Source organism: Ranitomeya variabilis, chromosome 6, assembly GCF_051348905.1.
Source record: "Ranitomeya variabilis isolate aRanVar5 chromosome 6, aRanVar5.hap1, whole genome shotgun sequence".
NCBI lineage: Eukaryota > Metazoa > Chordata > Amphibia > Anura > Dendrobatidae > Ranitomeya > Ranitomeya variabilis.
The window spans coordinates 580288103-580305292 of NC_135237.1; the positions used below are offsets into that span (position 1 = coordinate 580288103).

At 49.9% G+C, this 17190-nt stretch overlaps 1 protein-coding gene across 7 annotated transcripts in view; it reads right to left on the reverse strand.

The window, feature by feature from the left end:
• Nucleotides 1–4783: 4783 nt before the first annotated feature.
• Nucleotides 4784–17190, reverse strand: part of HSF1 (heat shock transcription factor 1) — a 57658-nt gene continuing 45251 nt past the window's right edge. For 2 of the 7 annotated variants that reach the window (XM_077271561.1, XM_077271563.1), the window contains exons 11-15: nucleotides 15954–16031; nucleotides 7224–7341; nucleotides 7050–7115; nucleotides 6251–6308; nucleotides 4784–6175 (exon numbers count right to left, since the gene is read on the reverse strand). In XM_077271561.1, coding sequence (XP_077127676.1) covers nucleotides 5997–6175; nucleotides 6251–6308; nucleotides 7050–7115; nucleotides 7224–7341; nucleotides 15954–16031 — 499 coding nt within the window. In that variant the 3' untranslated portion in view covers nucleotides 4784–5996. The remainder of the gene's footprint in view (nucleotides 6176–6250; nucleotides 6309–7049; nucleotides 7116–7223; nucleotides 7342–15953; nucleotides 16032–17190) is intronic. The other 5 variants (XM_077271564.1, XM_077271565.1, XR_013217112.1 and 2 more) reach the window with 4 other exon arrangements.

The window sequence follows — 17190 nt, forward strand, 5'->3', positions numbered from 1 at the left end:
GTGTCTAATTGTAGCTTAGTGTCTCTAATTTGTTTAATCAAAAAGAGGGAAGTGGTGGCTTGGTTAGCAAGTTCAAGTTTCATAAGTTTAGTCTCTAAGCATGTTTGTAATTCAGATCTTTGTTTCTTTTTATTAGATGCAATTTTGATTAGTGAGCCGGTAATAAATTTTTTATGTGCCATCCACACTAGTCCAGGGGAAGTGTCATCAGTGGAATTGGTCTGGAAGTACAGTCCCAACTCCTCTTTAATTTTAGTGAGAGTAGTAGGGTCAGTAAGTAAGGAATCGTTCAGTCTCCATTTGAATAATTTAGAAGTGGTGACATTGAATTTAAATGATGATAGGACAACATCATGGTCAGACCACGATGATGGAATATGACGGGAGAATAGGACCGATGGGATCGTTCCTGCTGTAGTTAGGTGTAGGTCTATTCGAGAATAGGACTGGTGCGCAGGTGAGAAGTATGTGTAACCCTTTACAGGACCATTTAGTTCCCTCCATACATCGACCAGGCAGTTTTCTTTCATTAGGTGTTGGATTTTCTTTTTGTCAGCTTTTGTTATATCTGATCGCTTCTGAGATCTGCTATCTAATTTAGGATTAATGATGAAGTTAAAGTCGCCGCACCAGATAAGGTGGTCATACGTAAGAGTGGCTAGTTTTGATGTAATTAGCTGAAAAACCGACCTCTGGGAAGCTGCGGGTAAATAGCTGTTAACAATGCAAATTGTCTGGTTTCGTGATGTTCCCAGAGTAATGAGGAATCTGCCCTCAGGGTCTGACTGTGTGCTGATGAGCTGAAATGGGAAGTTGTTTCTAATGAAAGTGGCGACACCTCTCGTTTTTTTATCCCAGCTTGACATATAGTGTTGTGAATAGTTGGCGTCAAAATACTTAGGGTGGGAAGAGGTGGAAAAATGGGTCTCCTGGAGACAGATAATGTCTGGTGTGTGCTTTGAGTAATCAAGGAAGGCCTTCTTACGTTTAATGGGCGAGTTGAATCCTCGGACATTATGAGAAATAACATTACACATTTTTCATTGAATATTTACCGCTAAAGAATGGAGAGGCTCGAGCGGGGTCCAGAATTGTGTTCCCGATTAGCAGTTGTTGAGTTGACTGGTAAGTGCAGTGATGATCTCTGTGGGAAAACAGTAGGAAGGAAACAAACTGGGGAGAGACAAAGACAAACATAACAATTAATATGAACAGACGGATATCAAATCCGGAAAATATGGCGATCTGGTTTACCATATTAGGTGGAGTACCAGGTATCGCCAAGTTTAGGCAGCATGTTATAAACCCGACATTTAGGCCCTTGATAGAAAGCTAGGTATAAAGGGGAATAAAGAGAGAAAGGGAGAAGAGAAGGAGGAGAGAGAAGAGAGAGAAGAAAAAAAAAAAAAAAAAAGGGGGGAGGGGGGGAGAAGGAAGGAGGGGAAGAAGGAAAGGATGGGAGGGAGGGGGAAGAGGTAAAAGGGGAGAGATGGGAGGGAGGAGAGGTGTGGGGGAGGGAGAAAGGGAGGGAAGGAAGGAGGAAGAGTAAAGAGGAGAAGGAGGGGGGGAGTGGGGGATGGGGGGAAGAGAGGGGGGAGGGGAAGGAGAGGAAGGGGGAAAAGGGGAAGGAGGGGGAAAGGGAGAGGGGAAGGGGGGAATTGCAGAAAGGGAATTGTTGGCGGAAGAGGGGAAAAGCAGGGGGGAATCAGAGAGGGGAGAGGTAGGGAAGAAATAGGGTCGATTAGAGATGTAGGAATTTGATGGACCTCTTGTATTTAAAGTTAGAATAGATTATCTATATAAACAATTAGTATTTCATTACTAAGTTTGGGAGGCTGAGAGGAGAGACGGCAAGGAACTATCGTCTCCTTTCTCCCAACTCCAGGAGCAATCAGGATGAACAATATCAACCCACTCCGCCTCCCAGGAAACAATATATAGAGAAACAAGCAGTATATAAGAAATTGCATATATCAACTCAATAGTAACTATGACAATTTAAACAGCACCAGAGTTATTTTCTAAAGAAATATTTTTATTAAACACAAAATATTAAAAAGTTACCACAAAGGGTAACAGTGGCAAGTAAATATTAACACAAATAATGAAAATATTGACACAAATAATAATCATATTAACATGGACTTATATCAGTATATATAATCTGATCCCAAATAATGTGCTATAGTACGCACAGCGGTCCAGGCCCTATGTAGCAGCAATCAAACGTATAAACTTAGAGACATCAGATATAACTGAAAATCTACAGGGGACAACTTCCACATATATGTAACAAAAGGGGAAAGGAAAAAACCTTTCACCTCCGGTAAAGAAGTTTGGTGGATTGTCACCACAAACTCATGTTGAAGGATTGCTGCCAATAAAGTAACCAATAAACAGTGAAAAATGAACGGTTAATTACCCATGGAGTCTGTAAGGTGATGAGGGACCGGACCGCTATCCCCGACGCACGTTTCGTGAGGATAAACCTCACTTCCTCAAGGGGGCGTGGTCTCACTGGTCTAGCTGTCCATCTTAAATGCAGAGCCGTTCCGGTCATCTGACCAGAATAGGGCCAATTGCATTACTTGTCTTTGCGCATGCGCGGACACTGTCCCCAGCGCCGCAAATACGATCCCGCACCCCCAATGCGCATGTCCGGTATGACGGCAGGCGCCCAACCGCACATCACCGGGCACGAGACATGGAAGCGCAGGGACCGCAAACGGCATCGGAGGGCAGCGTCCGCGCAGGAGGCAGAGGACAAAAAAAGGGAGAGATAGACAAATTTGTAAGTTAGACATATCAGACGATCCGTGCGTTTTGGCTCCTCGTTCTGGGGGTGTTTTGCCATTCTCTTGGTGGTCTTGGTTTTCTCTGTGGCATGGCTGAAGTCTCTATAGAGATCGGGATCCCAGCTTTAAGCATGGCTTGTTTCCCTTCTTGTAGTGAACGGCAGGTGTATAGTTGAGAGTTGTATGTAAAGATGAGAGCGAAGGGGAAGCTCCATCTGTATTTAATCTGTGCCGTCTGTAAAGCTAATGTCACCGGTTTGAGGGATCTCCTTCTGGCGAGGGTGGTTGATGCGATATCCGCATAGATATGTACTGAAGACGGCAGTCCCGGTAGGTCTGGATTATCACGTGCAGCATTCAGGATTAGATCTCGTGCCTCCTCATAATGTAGTTTTAAGATCACATCCCTGGGCATATCATTATTGCGCGGTGGCCACCACATTCTTATTCATGATATTAGGTTTCTTCCACCACCGTCTTGTCTGTTGCCTGTACTATGTTCGGGTAAAGTATACATTTTGCACAAAAGTACATTTTATTTGTTTCTAATCTTTAACAAACAACCAATTTTTTTTATTAAAATTCTTCCAACCTTGACAAGTAAACCCCCTAACCCTAAAGATGTCGAAAACGTTACACGCACAGAAAGGAATCTGTGGCACCAGCAGTATTGTGGTGGCAACTACGACTACTAAATGCGACAAGTCAAACCTCATTGTTTTTCTTTAAATAATTGCATTCTGCCAAATGAAAAGTAATTTAATGAAACCTAAAATCCTCAGCTATGAAGTTGCTACAATGTAGGTTCACAGCCGGTAAATACGTGGCACCAACAGCAGTACGGCTGTGGGGTTACGGTATCTGGAGTAGACAAGTCAAATACAGATTCTAAAAAAATAAAGAAACCTTTTATATTAAAAGTGAAGAAAAAATTAACAGGTTCACATGCCTTTACAAAATCAGGACGGACCAGAATATCTAGGTAGAATCAGGTCCCAACAGCAGCAGGTTGAAGCGGCCGCCGCACTCAGATGTGTACAAGTGTCTAATATTAGACTACTGGAGCAAAGAAGAGGCTCAAATTATTCAGTCACCGCACACACTAGTGGGCTGAAGAAAAGCCTCTCCACAGCAGGATGCTGCCACCATGTGTGACAGTGGGGATGGCGCTTTCACGGACTCATCTGAGCAGAGCCCCTTCCTCCACATGCTCGTTATGTCCACTACATGGGACTTCTTATGGCTTTTACAAATGGATTTTTTTTGCCGCTCTTCCATAAAGGCCACATTTGTGAAGTAGACAAGTAATCGTTGCCCTGTGGATCTTGGCAGCTCCTCCAGTGACCATGAACCCATTGTCTAATTAGTGCTCTCCTTGCTTGGGATGTCAGGTTAGGTGGATGGCCATGTTTTTTAAGGTTTACAGTTGCACCAGACTCCTTCCATGTTTGGATGATGGGTTGATGCTCCCTGAGATGTTCAGAGTTTGAGCTATTTTTATTTTTATAACCTAACCCTGATTTCCTTTTCTCCACAACTTTATCTCTGACCTGTCTGGTGGGCTCCTTGGTTTTCATGATACTGTTTAATCCCTAATGTTCTCACACAAACCTCTGAGGCCTTCACAGAACAACTGTTGTTATACAAAAAAAAAAAAAAAATCACACCCAGGTGGACGCAAGGTACTAATTATGTGACCTCTGGAGGCACATGGCCACTCAAGATTTTATTTAGGGGCATCAGAAAACCTCATATAATTTCCTTTACACGTCACAAATACTTGTTACTTTATGTTGTATCATAGAAAATACATTTCCGCTTGTGTAACATGAAAAGAATGTGGAAAAGGTCATGGGGTATGAAGACTTTATCAAGGCACTGTATTACAGGGATCCTGAATTGGACCACAGACATCCAGCCTCCATATCCAGTGCTTACCTCCCAGCCCATCCGCCGGCCCCCCCAGCAAGGAGTCGGCACAGCAAGGGTTACACAGCAGAACATATTTATTACAGAAGATTATGCAGAAAAAGAAAATTGTCAGAAAAATCCAGAACACACCAGAAACAAGTCGATATAGAGACGTCAGAGCGGGACCCTCGGATGTCCAGGAAGCCAGAGCTTCGAGGTGCCATCATGCTACACCACAGTGACCCATGGGGGGGCTACACCAAAGCTGAATGTGGCCCCAGATCTGGGCTCTCTGTAGTGCAGCCCCCTGACCCGTTGTCAGCGATCCTCCAGCTTATTGCTGAGTACTTGGCACTTCCTGCTCCCGCGAGTAATCTCAAACGTCAACCCCTCCCCTGCTGGATCAGGAGTTCTAATTGGTTATGTCTGCTGTCGCCGCCCTATCAGAGAGCAGTGAAGCGATGACATCACACAATAAAAACATGATGAAAAAGAAGCAGCGCAGCGACCACTGGACGTCTGACCGACGCCGCCAGTATCATGGAAAGATGGCAGGAGGGCGAGTTATAGCCTATGGCTGATCCAAGAGAGTCTGTTGTCCCAGGGCCTGTCACCACCCTTGTGTTACAGTCGTCCCGATGCCTGTCGCCGCCTTTGTGTTACAGTCGTCCCGAGCCCGTCGCTGCCTTTGTGTTACAGTCGTCCCGAGCCCGTCGCTGCCTTTGTGTTACAGTCGTCCCGAGCCCGTCGCTGCCTTTGTGTTACAGTCGTCCCGATACCAGTCACTGCCTTTGTGTTACAGTCGTCCCGATGCCTGTTGCAGCCTTTGTGTTATAGTCGTCCCGGGGCCCTTCATCACCCTTGTGTTACAGTCGTCCCGATGCCCGTCGCCGCCTTTGTGTTCGTGTCGTCCCGGGGGCGCTTCACTGCCTTGGTCTTACAGTCGTCCTGGGACCTGTCGTCGCCCTTGGGACTGTTGCCATGTGTTACAGTCGTGCAGGGGCCCGTCGCCATCGTGTTACAGTTGTCCCGGGGCCCATCACTCCCGTTTTATAGTAAATGCGCAACCTATAATAAAATCTGATCAGCGTCTACCAGGAAATCATTGTTGCCACACTGAGGGAGGGGCGCGGAGCGGGACCCCCCAGAGAGATGTGACGGTCTCTCTAGAGACATCCAGAGGTTACCAATGAGTAGAGCCCCCGCAGAGTCCATATAAGCAGGCGGGCTAGACAAGCTGCTGCGCAGAGTGGGGAAGGGGTGCCGCTCATGGTGCCAGTATCCCCTCATCTAAGAGACCCCAGAATCCCTGGACTTGTTGTGAGCGTCCCAGGACAGCAGAGACAGGGAGAGGTCCTCGGGGTGATCGCCTGTCTCGTCTCCGGAGAGCTCCAGCAGGATGGGGAGGTCCGAGCTCGGCGAGTTCATCAGGATCCGGGGCTGCACTGTGTACTGGACCAGCTGCTTTCCTGCAGACAAGGAGGAAGGGTTAATTCTGCACGCAGCGGAGGTGTGTGGACCCCCATAACACCCGGAGACCTCACCGCTGCCAGACGCGCCTCCGTCAGTCTCCTTCTGATCCTGGGAGAGCAGTTCCTGAATCTGTGACCAGAAAAACACAAAAACTCAGACCCCGGGTCACATCCAAGCCTGCACGACACATTGTAACAGACACTCAGCCGGGCGGCACCACCAGTGCAGGGGCTCTTGTCCTCTGCATATGGAAAAATGGCTGCGTTCACTGACAGCACGCAGAGATCCTGAAGGGTTATATGGTGATTACATGGGGGTGCTGATGTTAATTAGGGGGTCAGAGAGAAGTGAGATCCCCTGCAAGGAGCCAGGATATCATCCCCTGCAGCGCCTCCACAATAGAAATGAGGCATTACATGGTGTCCAGGGTGTAGGGTCCTCCAGGGGGAGACATTCCCCAGAAAGAACGGCTGAAGGTCATGTATGCAGCCCCCCCGGCCCCTTTACCAATCAGGCACTGATAGATTTACATGGACGTTCAGGATCTCTGCTTGCTGTCAGGGCACAGACACTGGTCTCCGTTCAGAGGCAGGAATCTTGTGCGTTGCTCCGATGCAGGCAATGCTCTACCAGCATCCTGGACTCCTGACTGATACTCTGTGCAGCCACTGCAGAGGGCTTTGCTCACAGAGCGTTACTGTAACAAACCCTCAGCTGAGGCCTCTGACTGCGCACAGCACTGCTCTCATTCACTGACAACAAGCAGGCATCTAGCGGTACTACAGAGAAGAGGATAAACCCGCACACATCGATATTAGGAGGGCTGTGGCCCTGCTTGTCACCCACATGGGGCCCTCACTGTACACTCACACTGGCCAGGCTGGAGTCCAGGTCTGACAGCGGCAGCTCCGGGACCGTCAGGGAAGGACTGAAGAGCTGAAAAAAAAGCCAGTGGTCAGAAAGGGAGCGGGGGTCCGAAGAAGGTGGTCATTCGAAGGGGGAGGAGGAAAGGGCTCAGAGGGGGCAGAGATCCGGGTGACTCACATCCAAGAAGGAGCTTGAGAAGGTGCTTGAGTCCATGCTGAAATTGTGGCCGCTGAACAGGCTCTGCAGACTGTCCAGCCCGGAGTCGATGATATCCACATGGTCATTCAACTCAGTCCTAAAGGCAACAGAAAAGAGCAATGAGAACGGGGGAGAAGCATCAAGGAGGACGACAACAGGAAGAGGGGTTGCAGCAGGGAGTAGAAGAAAAAGGAACAGCAGCAGACGGGAAGAAGAGCATCAACAGGAGGGCAAAGAGGAGAGAAAGAAGAGCAGCAAGAAGAAGGCAAAGAAAGCAGCAACAAAAGGGCAAAGAGCAGCAGCAACAGGAGAGATAGAGGTGCAGCAACAGGAGAGATAGAGGAGCAGCAACAGGAAGGCAAAGGAGAGGAAGACGAGCATCAACAGGAGGGCAAAGAGGAGCAGCAACAAGAGGGCAAAGAGGAGAGAAAGAAGAGCAGCAACAAGAGGGCAAAAAGGAGAGAAAGAGGAGCAGCAACAGGAGGGCAAAAAGGAGAGAAAGAGGAGCATCAATAGGAGGGCAAAGAGGAGAGAAAGAGGAGCAGGAACAGGAGGGCAAAGAGGAGCAGCAATAGGAGGGCAAAGAGGAATAAAAGAGGAGATGCAACCGGAGGGCAAAGAGACGAAAAGGATCAACAGGAGGGCAAAAAGGAGAGAAAGAGCAGCAACAAGAAGGCAAAGAGCAGCAGCAACAGGAGGGCAAAGAGTAGCAGCAACAGGAGAGATAGAGGAGCAGCAACAGGAGGGCAAAGAGGAGAGGAAGACGAGCATCAACAGGAAGGCAAAGAGGTGCATCAACAGGAGCAGCAACAGGAGGGCAAAGAGGAGCATCAACAGGAGGGCAAAGAGGAGCATCAACAGGAGGGCAAAGAGGAGCATCAACAGGAGGGCAAAGAGGAGCATCAACAGGAGGGCAAAGAGGAGCATCAACAGGAGGGCAAAGAGGAGCATCAACAGGAGGGCAAAGAGGAGCATCAACAGGAGGGCAAAGAGGAGCATCAACAGGAGGGCAAAGAGGAGCATCAACAGGAGGGCAAAGAAGAGCAGCAACAGGAGGGCAAAGAGGAGAGAAAGGAGCATAAACAGGAGGGCAAAGAGGAGAGAAAGAGGAGCATCAGCAGGAGGGCAAAGAGGAGCATCAACAGGAGGGCAAAGAGGAGCATCAACAGGAGGGCAAAGAGGAGCATCAACAGGAGGGCAAAGAGGAGCATCAACAGGAGGGCAAAGAGGAGCATCAACAGGAGGGCAAAGAGGAGCAGCAACAGGAGGGCAAAGAAGAGCAGCAACAGGAGGGCAAAGAGGAGCATCAACAGGAGGGCAAAGAGGAGCATCAACAGGAGGGCAAAGAAGAGCATCAACAGGAGGGCAAAGAAGAGCAGCAACAGGAGGGCAAAGAGGAGAGAAAGGAGCATAAACAGGAGGGCAAAGAGGAGAGAAAGAGGTGCATCAGCAGGAGGGCAAAGAGAGAAAGAGGAGCATCAACAGGAGGGCAAAGAGGAGAGAAAGAGGAGCATAAACAGGAGGGCAAAGAGGAGAGGAAGAGAAGCAGCAATAGGATAGCGAAGAGGAGAGAGAAGAGCTGCAACAAGAAGGCAAAGAGCAGCAACAGGAGGGCAAAGAGTAGCAGCAACAGGAGAGATAGAGGTGCAGCAACAGGAGAGATAGAGGAGCAGCAACAGGAGGGCAAAGAGGAGAGGAAGACGAGCAACAGGAAGGCAAAGAGGTGCATCAACAGGAGCAGCAACAGGAGGGCAAAGAGGTGCATCAACAGGAGCAGCAACAGGAGGGAAAAGAGGAGTAGCAACAGGAGGGAAAAGAGGAGCAGCAACAGGAGGGCAAAGAGAAGAGAAAGAGGAGCATCAACAGGAGGGCAAAGAGGAGAGGAAGAGAAGCAGCAATAGGATGGCGAAGAGGAGAGAAAGAAGAGCAGGAACAGGAGGGCAAAGAGGAGCAACAATAGGAGGGCAAAGAGGAATAAAAGAGGAGCTGCAACCGGAGGGCAAAGAGAAGAGGAGGATCAACAAAAGGGCAAAAAGGAGAGAAAGAGGAGCAGCAACAGGAGGGTAAAAAGGAGAGAAAGGAGCATCAACAGGAGGGCAAAAAGGAGAGAAAGAGGAGCGGCAACAGGAGGGCAAAGAGGAGAGAAAAAGGAGTAGGAACAGGAGGGCAAAGAGGAGCAGCAATACTAGGGCAAAGAGGAATAAAAGAGGATCTGCAACCGGAGAGCAAAGAGAAGAGGAGGATCAACAGGAGGGCAAAAAGGAGAGAAAGAGGAGTAGCAACGGGAGGGCAAAAAGGAGCATCAACAGGAGGGCAAAGAAGAGAGAAAGAGGAGCGGCAACAGGAGGGCAAAGAGGAGAGAAAGAAGTGCATCAACAGGAGGGCAAAGAGGAGCATCAACAGAAGGGCAAAGAGTAAAGAAAGAGGAGCATCAACAGGAGGGCAAAGAAGAGCATCAACAGGAGGGCAAAGAAGAGCAGCAACAGGAGGGCAAAGAGGAGAGAAAGGAGCATAAACAGGAGGGCAAAGAGGAGAGAAAGGTGCATCAGCAGGAGGGCAAAGAGGAGAGAAAGAGGAGCATCAACAGGAGGGCAAAGAGGAGAGAAAGAGGAGCATCAACAGGAGGGCAAAGAGAAGAGGAAGAGAAGCAGCAATAGGATAGCGAAGAGGAGAGAGAAGAGCAGCAACAAGAAGGCAAAGAGCAGCAACAGGAGGGCAAAGAGTAGCAGCAACAGGAGAGATAGAGGTGCAGCAACAGGAGAGATAGAGGAGCAGCAACAGGAGGGCAAAGAGGTGCATCAACAGGAGCAGCAACAGGAGGGCAAAGAGGTGCATCAACAGGAGCAGCAACAGGAGGGAAAAGAGGAGTAGCAATAGGAGGGAAAAGAGGAGCAGCAACAGGAGGGCAAAGAGAAGAGAAAGAGGAGCATCAACAGGAGGGCAAAGAGGAGAGGAAGAGAAGCAGCAATAGGATGGCGAAGAGGAGAGAAAGAGGAGCAGGAACAGGAGGGCAAAGAGGAGCAACAATAGGAGGGCAAAGAGGAATAAAAGAGGAGCTGCAACCGGAGGGCAAAGAGAAGAGGAGGATCAACAAAAGGGCAAAAAGGAGAGAAAGAGGAGCAGCAACAGGAGGGTAAAACGGAGAGAAAGGAGCATCAACAGGAGGGCAAAAAGGAGAGAAAGGAGCGGCAACAGGAGGGCAAAGAGGAGAGAAAGAAGTGCATCAACAGGAGGGCAAAGAGGAGCATCAACAGAAAGGCAAAGAGTAAAGAAAGAGGTGCATCAACAGGTGAGATAGAGAAGCAGCAACAGGAGGGCAAAGAGGAGAGAAAGAGAATCAGCAAAAGGAGGGCAAAGAGGAAAGAGAAGCAGCAACAGGATGGCGAAGAGGAGAGAAAGAGGAGCAGGAACAGGAGGGCAAAGAGGAGCAACAATAGGAGGGCAAAGAGGAATAAAAGAGGAGCTGCAACCGGAGGGCAAAGAGAAGAGGAGGATCAACAAAAGGGCAAAAAGGAGAGAAAGAGGAGCAGCAACAGGAGGGTAAAAAGGAGAGAAAGGAGCATCAACAGGAGGGCAAAAAGGAGAGAAAGGAGCGGCAACAGGAGGGCAAAGAGGAGAGAAAGAAGTGCATCAACAGGAGGGCAAAGAGGAGCATCAACAGAAAGGCAAAGAGTAAAGAAAGAGGTGCATCAACAGGTGAGATAGAGAAGCAGCAACAGGAGGGCAAAGAGGAGAGAAAGAGAATCAGCAAAAGGAGGGCAAAGAGGAAAGAGAAGCAGCAACAGGAGGGCAAAGAGGAAAGAGAAGCAGCAACAGGAGGGCAAAGAGGAAAGAGAAGCAGCAACAGGAGGGCAAAGAGGAGAGAAAGAAGTGCATCAACAGGAGGGCAAAGAGGAGAGAAAGAGGTGCATCAACAGGAGGTCAAAGAGGAGAGAAAGAGGAGCATCAACAGGAGGGCAAAGGAGCATCAACAGGAGAGAAAAAGAAGCATCAACAGGAGGGCATAGAGGAGATGAAGAGCGGCAACAGGAGGGCAAAGAGAAGAGAAAGAGGAGCATCAACAGGTAAGCTAGAGAAGCAGCAACAGGAGGGCAAAGAGGAGAGAAAGAGCGGCAACAGGAGGGCAAAGAAGAGCAGCAACAGGAGGGCAAAGAAGAGAGGCAACAGGAGGGCAAAGAAGAGAGGCAACAGGAGGGCAAAGAAGAGCGGCAACAGGAGGGCAAAGAAGAGTGGCAAAAGGAGGGCAAAGAGAAGCATCAACAAGAGGGCAAAGAGGAATAAAAGAGGAGCTGCAGCATGAGGGCAAAGAGGAGAGAAAGAGGAGCAGCAACCGGAGGGCAAAGAGGAGAGGAAGAGGGGTAGAAGCAGGGAGTAAAAAAGGAAGAGGCATCCCAGCAGGGAGGATAAAAAAAAGACGGAGAGGTGTGGCAGCAGGGAGAGGAAGAGGAGCAGCAGTCAAGAAGAGGAAAAGAACAGGTTGAAAAGTTGCAGAAAAGAGGAAGAGGCCAAGAATAAGGATGGCAGGAGAGAAGGAAGAGGCACAGCAGCAAAGAGAAGAAAAAAGGAGCAGCAGCAGGGAGGAGCGTAAAAGGTGCAGCAGAGGAAAGCGTGGTATGGAGGAGGCTGAGGGCCACACTGGGGAAGACAAGGTGGACCGGAGGAGGTTGAAGAAAAGAGTGGGGAGGACAGGGTGGAACAGAGGAGGTACTGATCAGTAGTGGAGAGGATAAGGTGGTACGGAAGAGGCTGTGGGAAAGCAGTGGGGAGGACTGGGCGGTATGGAAGAGTCCGGGGGCAGCAGTGGCGAGGACAGGGCGGTGTGGAGGAGGCTGGGGGCAGCAGTGGGGAGGATAGCATGGTGGGGAGAAGGCTGGTTACCACACTGGGGAGGACAAGGTGGACCGGAGGAGGTTGGAGAAAGGAGTGAACAGGACAGGGTGGTATGGAGGAGGTTGGGATCAGTAGTGGAGAGGATAGGGTGGTACAGAGGAGGCTGTGGGCAGCAGTGGGGAGGACTGGGCGGTATGGAAGAGGCTGTGGGCAGCAGTGGGGAGGACTAGGCGGTATGGAAGAGGCTGGGGGCAGCAGTGGGGAGGACAGGGCGGTATGGAGGAGGCAACAATGGAAAGGATAGGGCTGTATGGAGGGAGGCTGGGGCAACAGTGGGGAGGACAGCGAGGTATGGAGGAGGTTGGGATCAGTAATTGGGAGGACAGTTTGGTACAGGGAAGGTTGGGATGATCAGTATACGGAGAATAGCATGGCATGGAGTAAACTGGCGGCAGCAGTGGGGAGGACAGCATGGTATGGAGGGGGCTGGGGGCAGCAGTGGCGAGGATAGCATGATACGGAAGAGGCTGGGGGCCACACTGGGGAGGGCAAGACTGCCTGTAGCTGGCCATTAGACATGGCATGGTAGATGGCATCTTTGTGCACCTATTTTGCAGAGAATATTACTGGTCAGAGCAGTAGTTTGACCTCCAGAGCTGCTGTTATGTCCCCGCTGGCCCCCACATACATAGTTACATAGTTACATAGTTATTAAGGTTGAAGGAAGACTGTAAGTCCATCTAGTTCAACCCATAGCCTAACCTAACATGCCCTAACATGTTGATCCAGGGGAAGGCAAAAAAACCCCATGTGGCAAAGAGTAACTCCACCATGGGGAAAAAAATTCCTTCCCGACTCCACATACAGCAATCAGACTAGTTCCCTGGATCAACGCCTTATCAAGGAATCTAGTGTATATACCCTGTAACATTATACTTTTCCAGAAAGGCATCCAGTCCCCTCTTAAATTTAATTAATGAATCACTCATTACAACATCATACGGCAGAGAGTTCCATAGTCTCACTGCTCTTACAGTAAAGAATCCGCGTCTGTTATTATGCTTAAACCTTCTTTCCTCCAGACGTAGAGGATGCCCCCTTGTCCCTGTCTCAGGTCTATGATTAAAAAGATCACCAGAAGGTCTTTGTACTGTCCCCTCATATATTTATACATTAAAATAAGATCACCCCTTAGTCTTCGTTTTTCCAAACTAAATACCCCAAGTGTAATAACCTATCTTGGTATTGCAGACCCCTCAGTCCTCTAATAACCTTGGTCGCTCTTCTCTGCACCCGCTCCAGTTCAGCTATGTCTTTCTTATACACCGGAGACCAGAACTGTGCACAGTATTCTAAGTGTGGTCGAACTAGTGACTTGTATAGAGGTAAAATTATGTTCTCCTCATGAGCATCTATGCCTCTTTTAATGCATCCCATTATTTTATTTGCCTTTGTAGCAGCTGCCTGACACTGGCCACTGAATATGAGTTTGTCATCCACCCATACACCCAGGTCTTTTTCATTGACGGTTTTGCCCAGAGTTTTAGAATTAAGCACATAGTTATACATCTTATTACTTCTACCCAAGTGCATGACCTTACATTTATCCCCATTAAAGCTCATTTGCCATTTATCAGCCCAAGCTTCTAGTTTACATAAATCATCCTGTAATATAAAATTGTCCTCCCCTGTATTGATTACCCTGCAGAGTTTAGTGTCATCTGCAAATATTGAAATTCTACTCTGAATGCCCCCTACAAGGTCATTAATAAATGTGTTAAAAAGAAGAGGGCCCAATACTGACCCCTGTGGTACCCCACTGCTAACCGTGACCCAGTCCGAGTGTGCTCCATTAATAACCACCCTTTGTTTCCTATCCCTGAGCCAGCTCTGAACCCACTTACACATATTTTCCCCTATCCCCATTACACATACAGTGGGTACGGAAAGTATTCAGACCCCTATACATTTTACACTCTGTTTCATTGCAGCCATTTGGTAAATTCTATAAAGTTCATTTTTTTTTCTCATTAATGTACACTCTGCACCCCATCTTGACTGAAAAAAAAACAGAAATGTAGAAATATTTGCAAATTTAATAAAAGAAAACCTGAAATATCCCAGGGTCATAAGTCTTCAGCCCCTTTGCTCAGCCACTCATATGTAAGTCACATGCTGTCCATTTCTGTTATCCTCCTTGAGATGGTTCTACTCCTTCATTGGATGCCAGCTGTGTGTAATTAACCTGATAGGACTTGATTTAGAAAGGTGCACCCCTGTCTATATAAGACCTCACAGCTCACAGTGCATGTCAGACCAAATGAGGATCATGAGGTCAAAGGAACTGGCCAAGGAGCTCAGAGACAGAATTGTGGCAAGGCACAGACGTGGCCCAGGTTACAGCAGAATTTCTGCAGTACTTAAGGTTCCTAAGAGCACAGTGGTCTCCATAATCCTTAATTGGAAGACGTTTGGGACCAGCCAAACTGAGCAATCGTGGGAGAAAAGCCTTGGTGAGAGAAGTAAAGAAGAACCCCAAGATCACTGTGGCTGAGCTCCAGAGATGCAGTAGGGAGATTGGAGAAAGCTCCACAAAGTCAACCATCACTGCAGCCCTCCACCAGTCGGGCCTTTACGGCAGAGTGGCTGACGGAAGCCTCTCCTCAGTGCAAGACATATGAAAGCCGCATAGAGTTTACTAAAAAACACATGAAGGACTCCCAGACTATGAGAAATAAGATTCTCTGGTCTGATGATGTGAAGATAGACCTTTTTGGTGACAATTCTAAGCGGCATGTGTGGAGAAAACCAGGTACTGCTCATCATCTGCCCAATACAATCCCCACAGTGAAGCATGATGGTGGTGGCAGCATCACGCTATGGGGTGTTTTTCAGCTGCAGGACAGGACGACTGGTTGCCATTGAAGGAAACATGAATGCGGCCAAGTACAGAGATATCCTGGATGAAAACCTCTTCCAGAGTGCTCTGGACCTCAGACTTGGCCGAAGGTTCACCTTCCAACAAGACAATGACCCTAAGCACACAGCTAAAATAACAAAGGAGTGGCTTCAGGACAAATGTGACCATTCTTGACCGGCCCAGCCAGAGCCCTGACCTAAACCCAATGGAGCATCTCTGGAGACTTGAAAATGGCGTCCACCAACGTTCACCATCCAACCTGACGGAACTGGAGAGGATCTGCAAGGAAGAATGGCCGAGGATCCCCAAATCCAGGGGTGAGAAACTTGTTCCATCATTCCCAAGAAGACTCATGGCTGCACTAGCTCAAAAGGTGCTTCTCCTCAGTACTGAGCAAAGGGGCTGAAGACGTATGGCCATGGGATAGTTCAGGTTTTCTTTAATAATAAATTTGCAAAAATTACTACATTTCTGTTTTTTTCAGTCAAAATGCGGTGCAGAGTGAACATTAATGAGAAAATAATGAACTTTATTGAATTTACCAAATGGCTACAATGAAACAAAGAGTGAAAACTGTAAAGGGGTGTGAATACTTTCCGTACCCACTGTACATGCCAACTGCCACCGACGTGCTGTATGTGTAGAGAGGTCACCCACATCACAGCCCACACGTACAAGCTGTCTCCTCCTCGGAGGTCTCAAGCACAGGTCTTAATCAATCATGTGAGCACAGAGCTCCTCCCAGTTTGTAAAATGACGCATGATGGGAGCTTTTAAGGGCTTTCTGCACTTCCTGATCGCGGCTTATCTCCTTCTCTGCAGCTGTGACCACCCCCTCCCCAGCGGGATCGCTCCGCTGAGGCGCACTGTGCGAGCAGATGAGGGAAGGATCTGCCCTACTGGCCAAGAGTGAGAGTGCGGAGGCCGCGAGGAAGGCAACATACAGAAAAAAATCTGACCGGGGCTCCATCCTGCTCTGCAGAGAGGGAGAGGAGCAGAGGAGAGACATCTCAGACATCTGGCGACTGCTAGAAATGCTGAAAGAGACAAACACAGGAGCTATAGGAGAAAAACAAGAGTCAGGGGCCACACTGGGGGAAGAGACTGTCCCAAACACAGGAAAAATCCAGGATGAAGGCGTCCGCCACAATTATAAAGAAGAGCTGACAGGAGAGCGAGCGACACAGAGAGCTGACAGAGGAGAGTGAGCGAGCGACACAGCGAGCGAGCGACACAGCGAGCGAGCGACACAGCGAGCCGACAGAGGAGAGCGAGCAAGCGGCTCTGTGTCGCTTGCTCGCCTCTGTCGGCTCTGTGCCGACAGAGGCGAGCGAGCGAGACAGCGAGCCGACAGAGGCGAGCGGGCGAGACACAGAGCCGACAGAGGCGAGCGGGCGAGACACAGAGCCGACAGAGGCGAGCGGGCGAGACACAGAGCCGACAGAGGCGAGCGGGCGAGACACAGAGCCGACAGAGGCGAGCGGGCGAGACACAGAGCCGACAGAGGCGAGCGGGCGAGACACAGAGCCGACAGAGGCGAGCGGGCGAGACACAGAGCCGACAGAGGCGAGCGGGCGAGACACAGAGCCGACAGAGGCGAGCGGGCGAGACACAGAGCCGACAGAGGCGAGCGGGCGAGACACAGAGCCGACAGAGGCGAGCGGGCGAGACACAGAGCCGACAGAGGCGAGCGGGCGAGACACAGAGCCGACAGAGGCGAGCGGGCGAGACACAGAGCCGACAGAGGCGAGCGGGCGAGACACAGAGCCGACAGAGGCGAGCGGGCGAGACACAGAGCCGACAGAGGCGAGCGGGCGAGACACAGAGCCGACAGAGGCGAGCGGGCGAGACACAGAGCCGACAGAGGCGAGCGGGCGAGACACAGAGCCGACAGAGGCGAGCGGGCGAGACACAGAGCCGACAGAGGCGAGCGGGCGAGACACAGAGCCGACAGAGGCGAGCGGGCGAGACACAGAGCCGACAGAGGCGAGCGGGCGAGACACAGAGCCGACAGAGGCGAGCGGGCGAGACACAGAGCCGACAGAGGCGAGCGGGCGAGACACAGAGCCGACAGAGGCGAGCGGGCGAGACACAGAGCCGACAGAGGCGAGCGGACGAGACACAGAGCCGACAGAGGCGAGCGGGCGAGACACAGAGCCGACAGAGGCGAGCGGGCGAGACACAGAGCCGACAGAG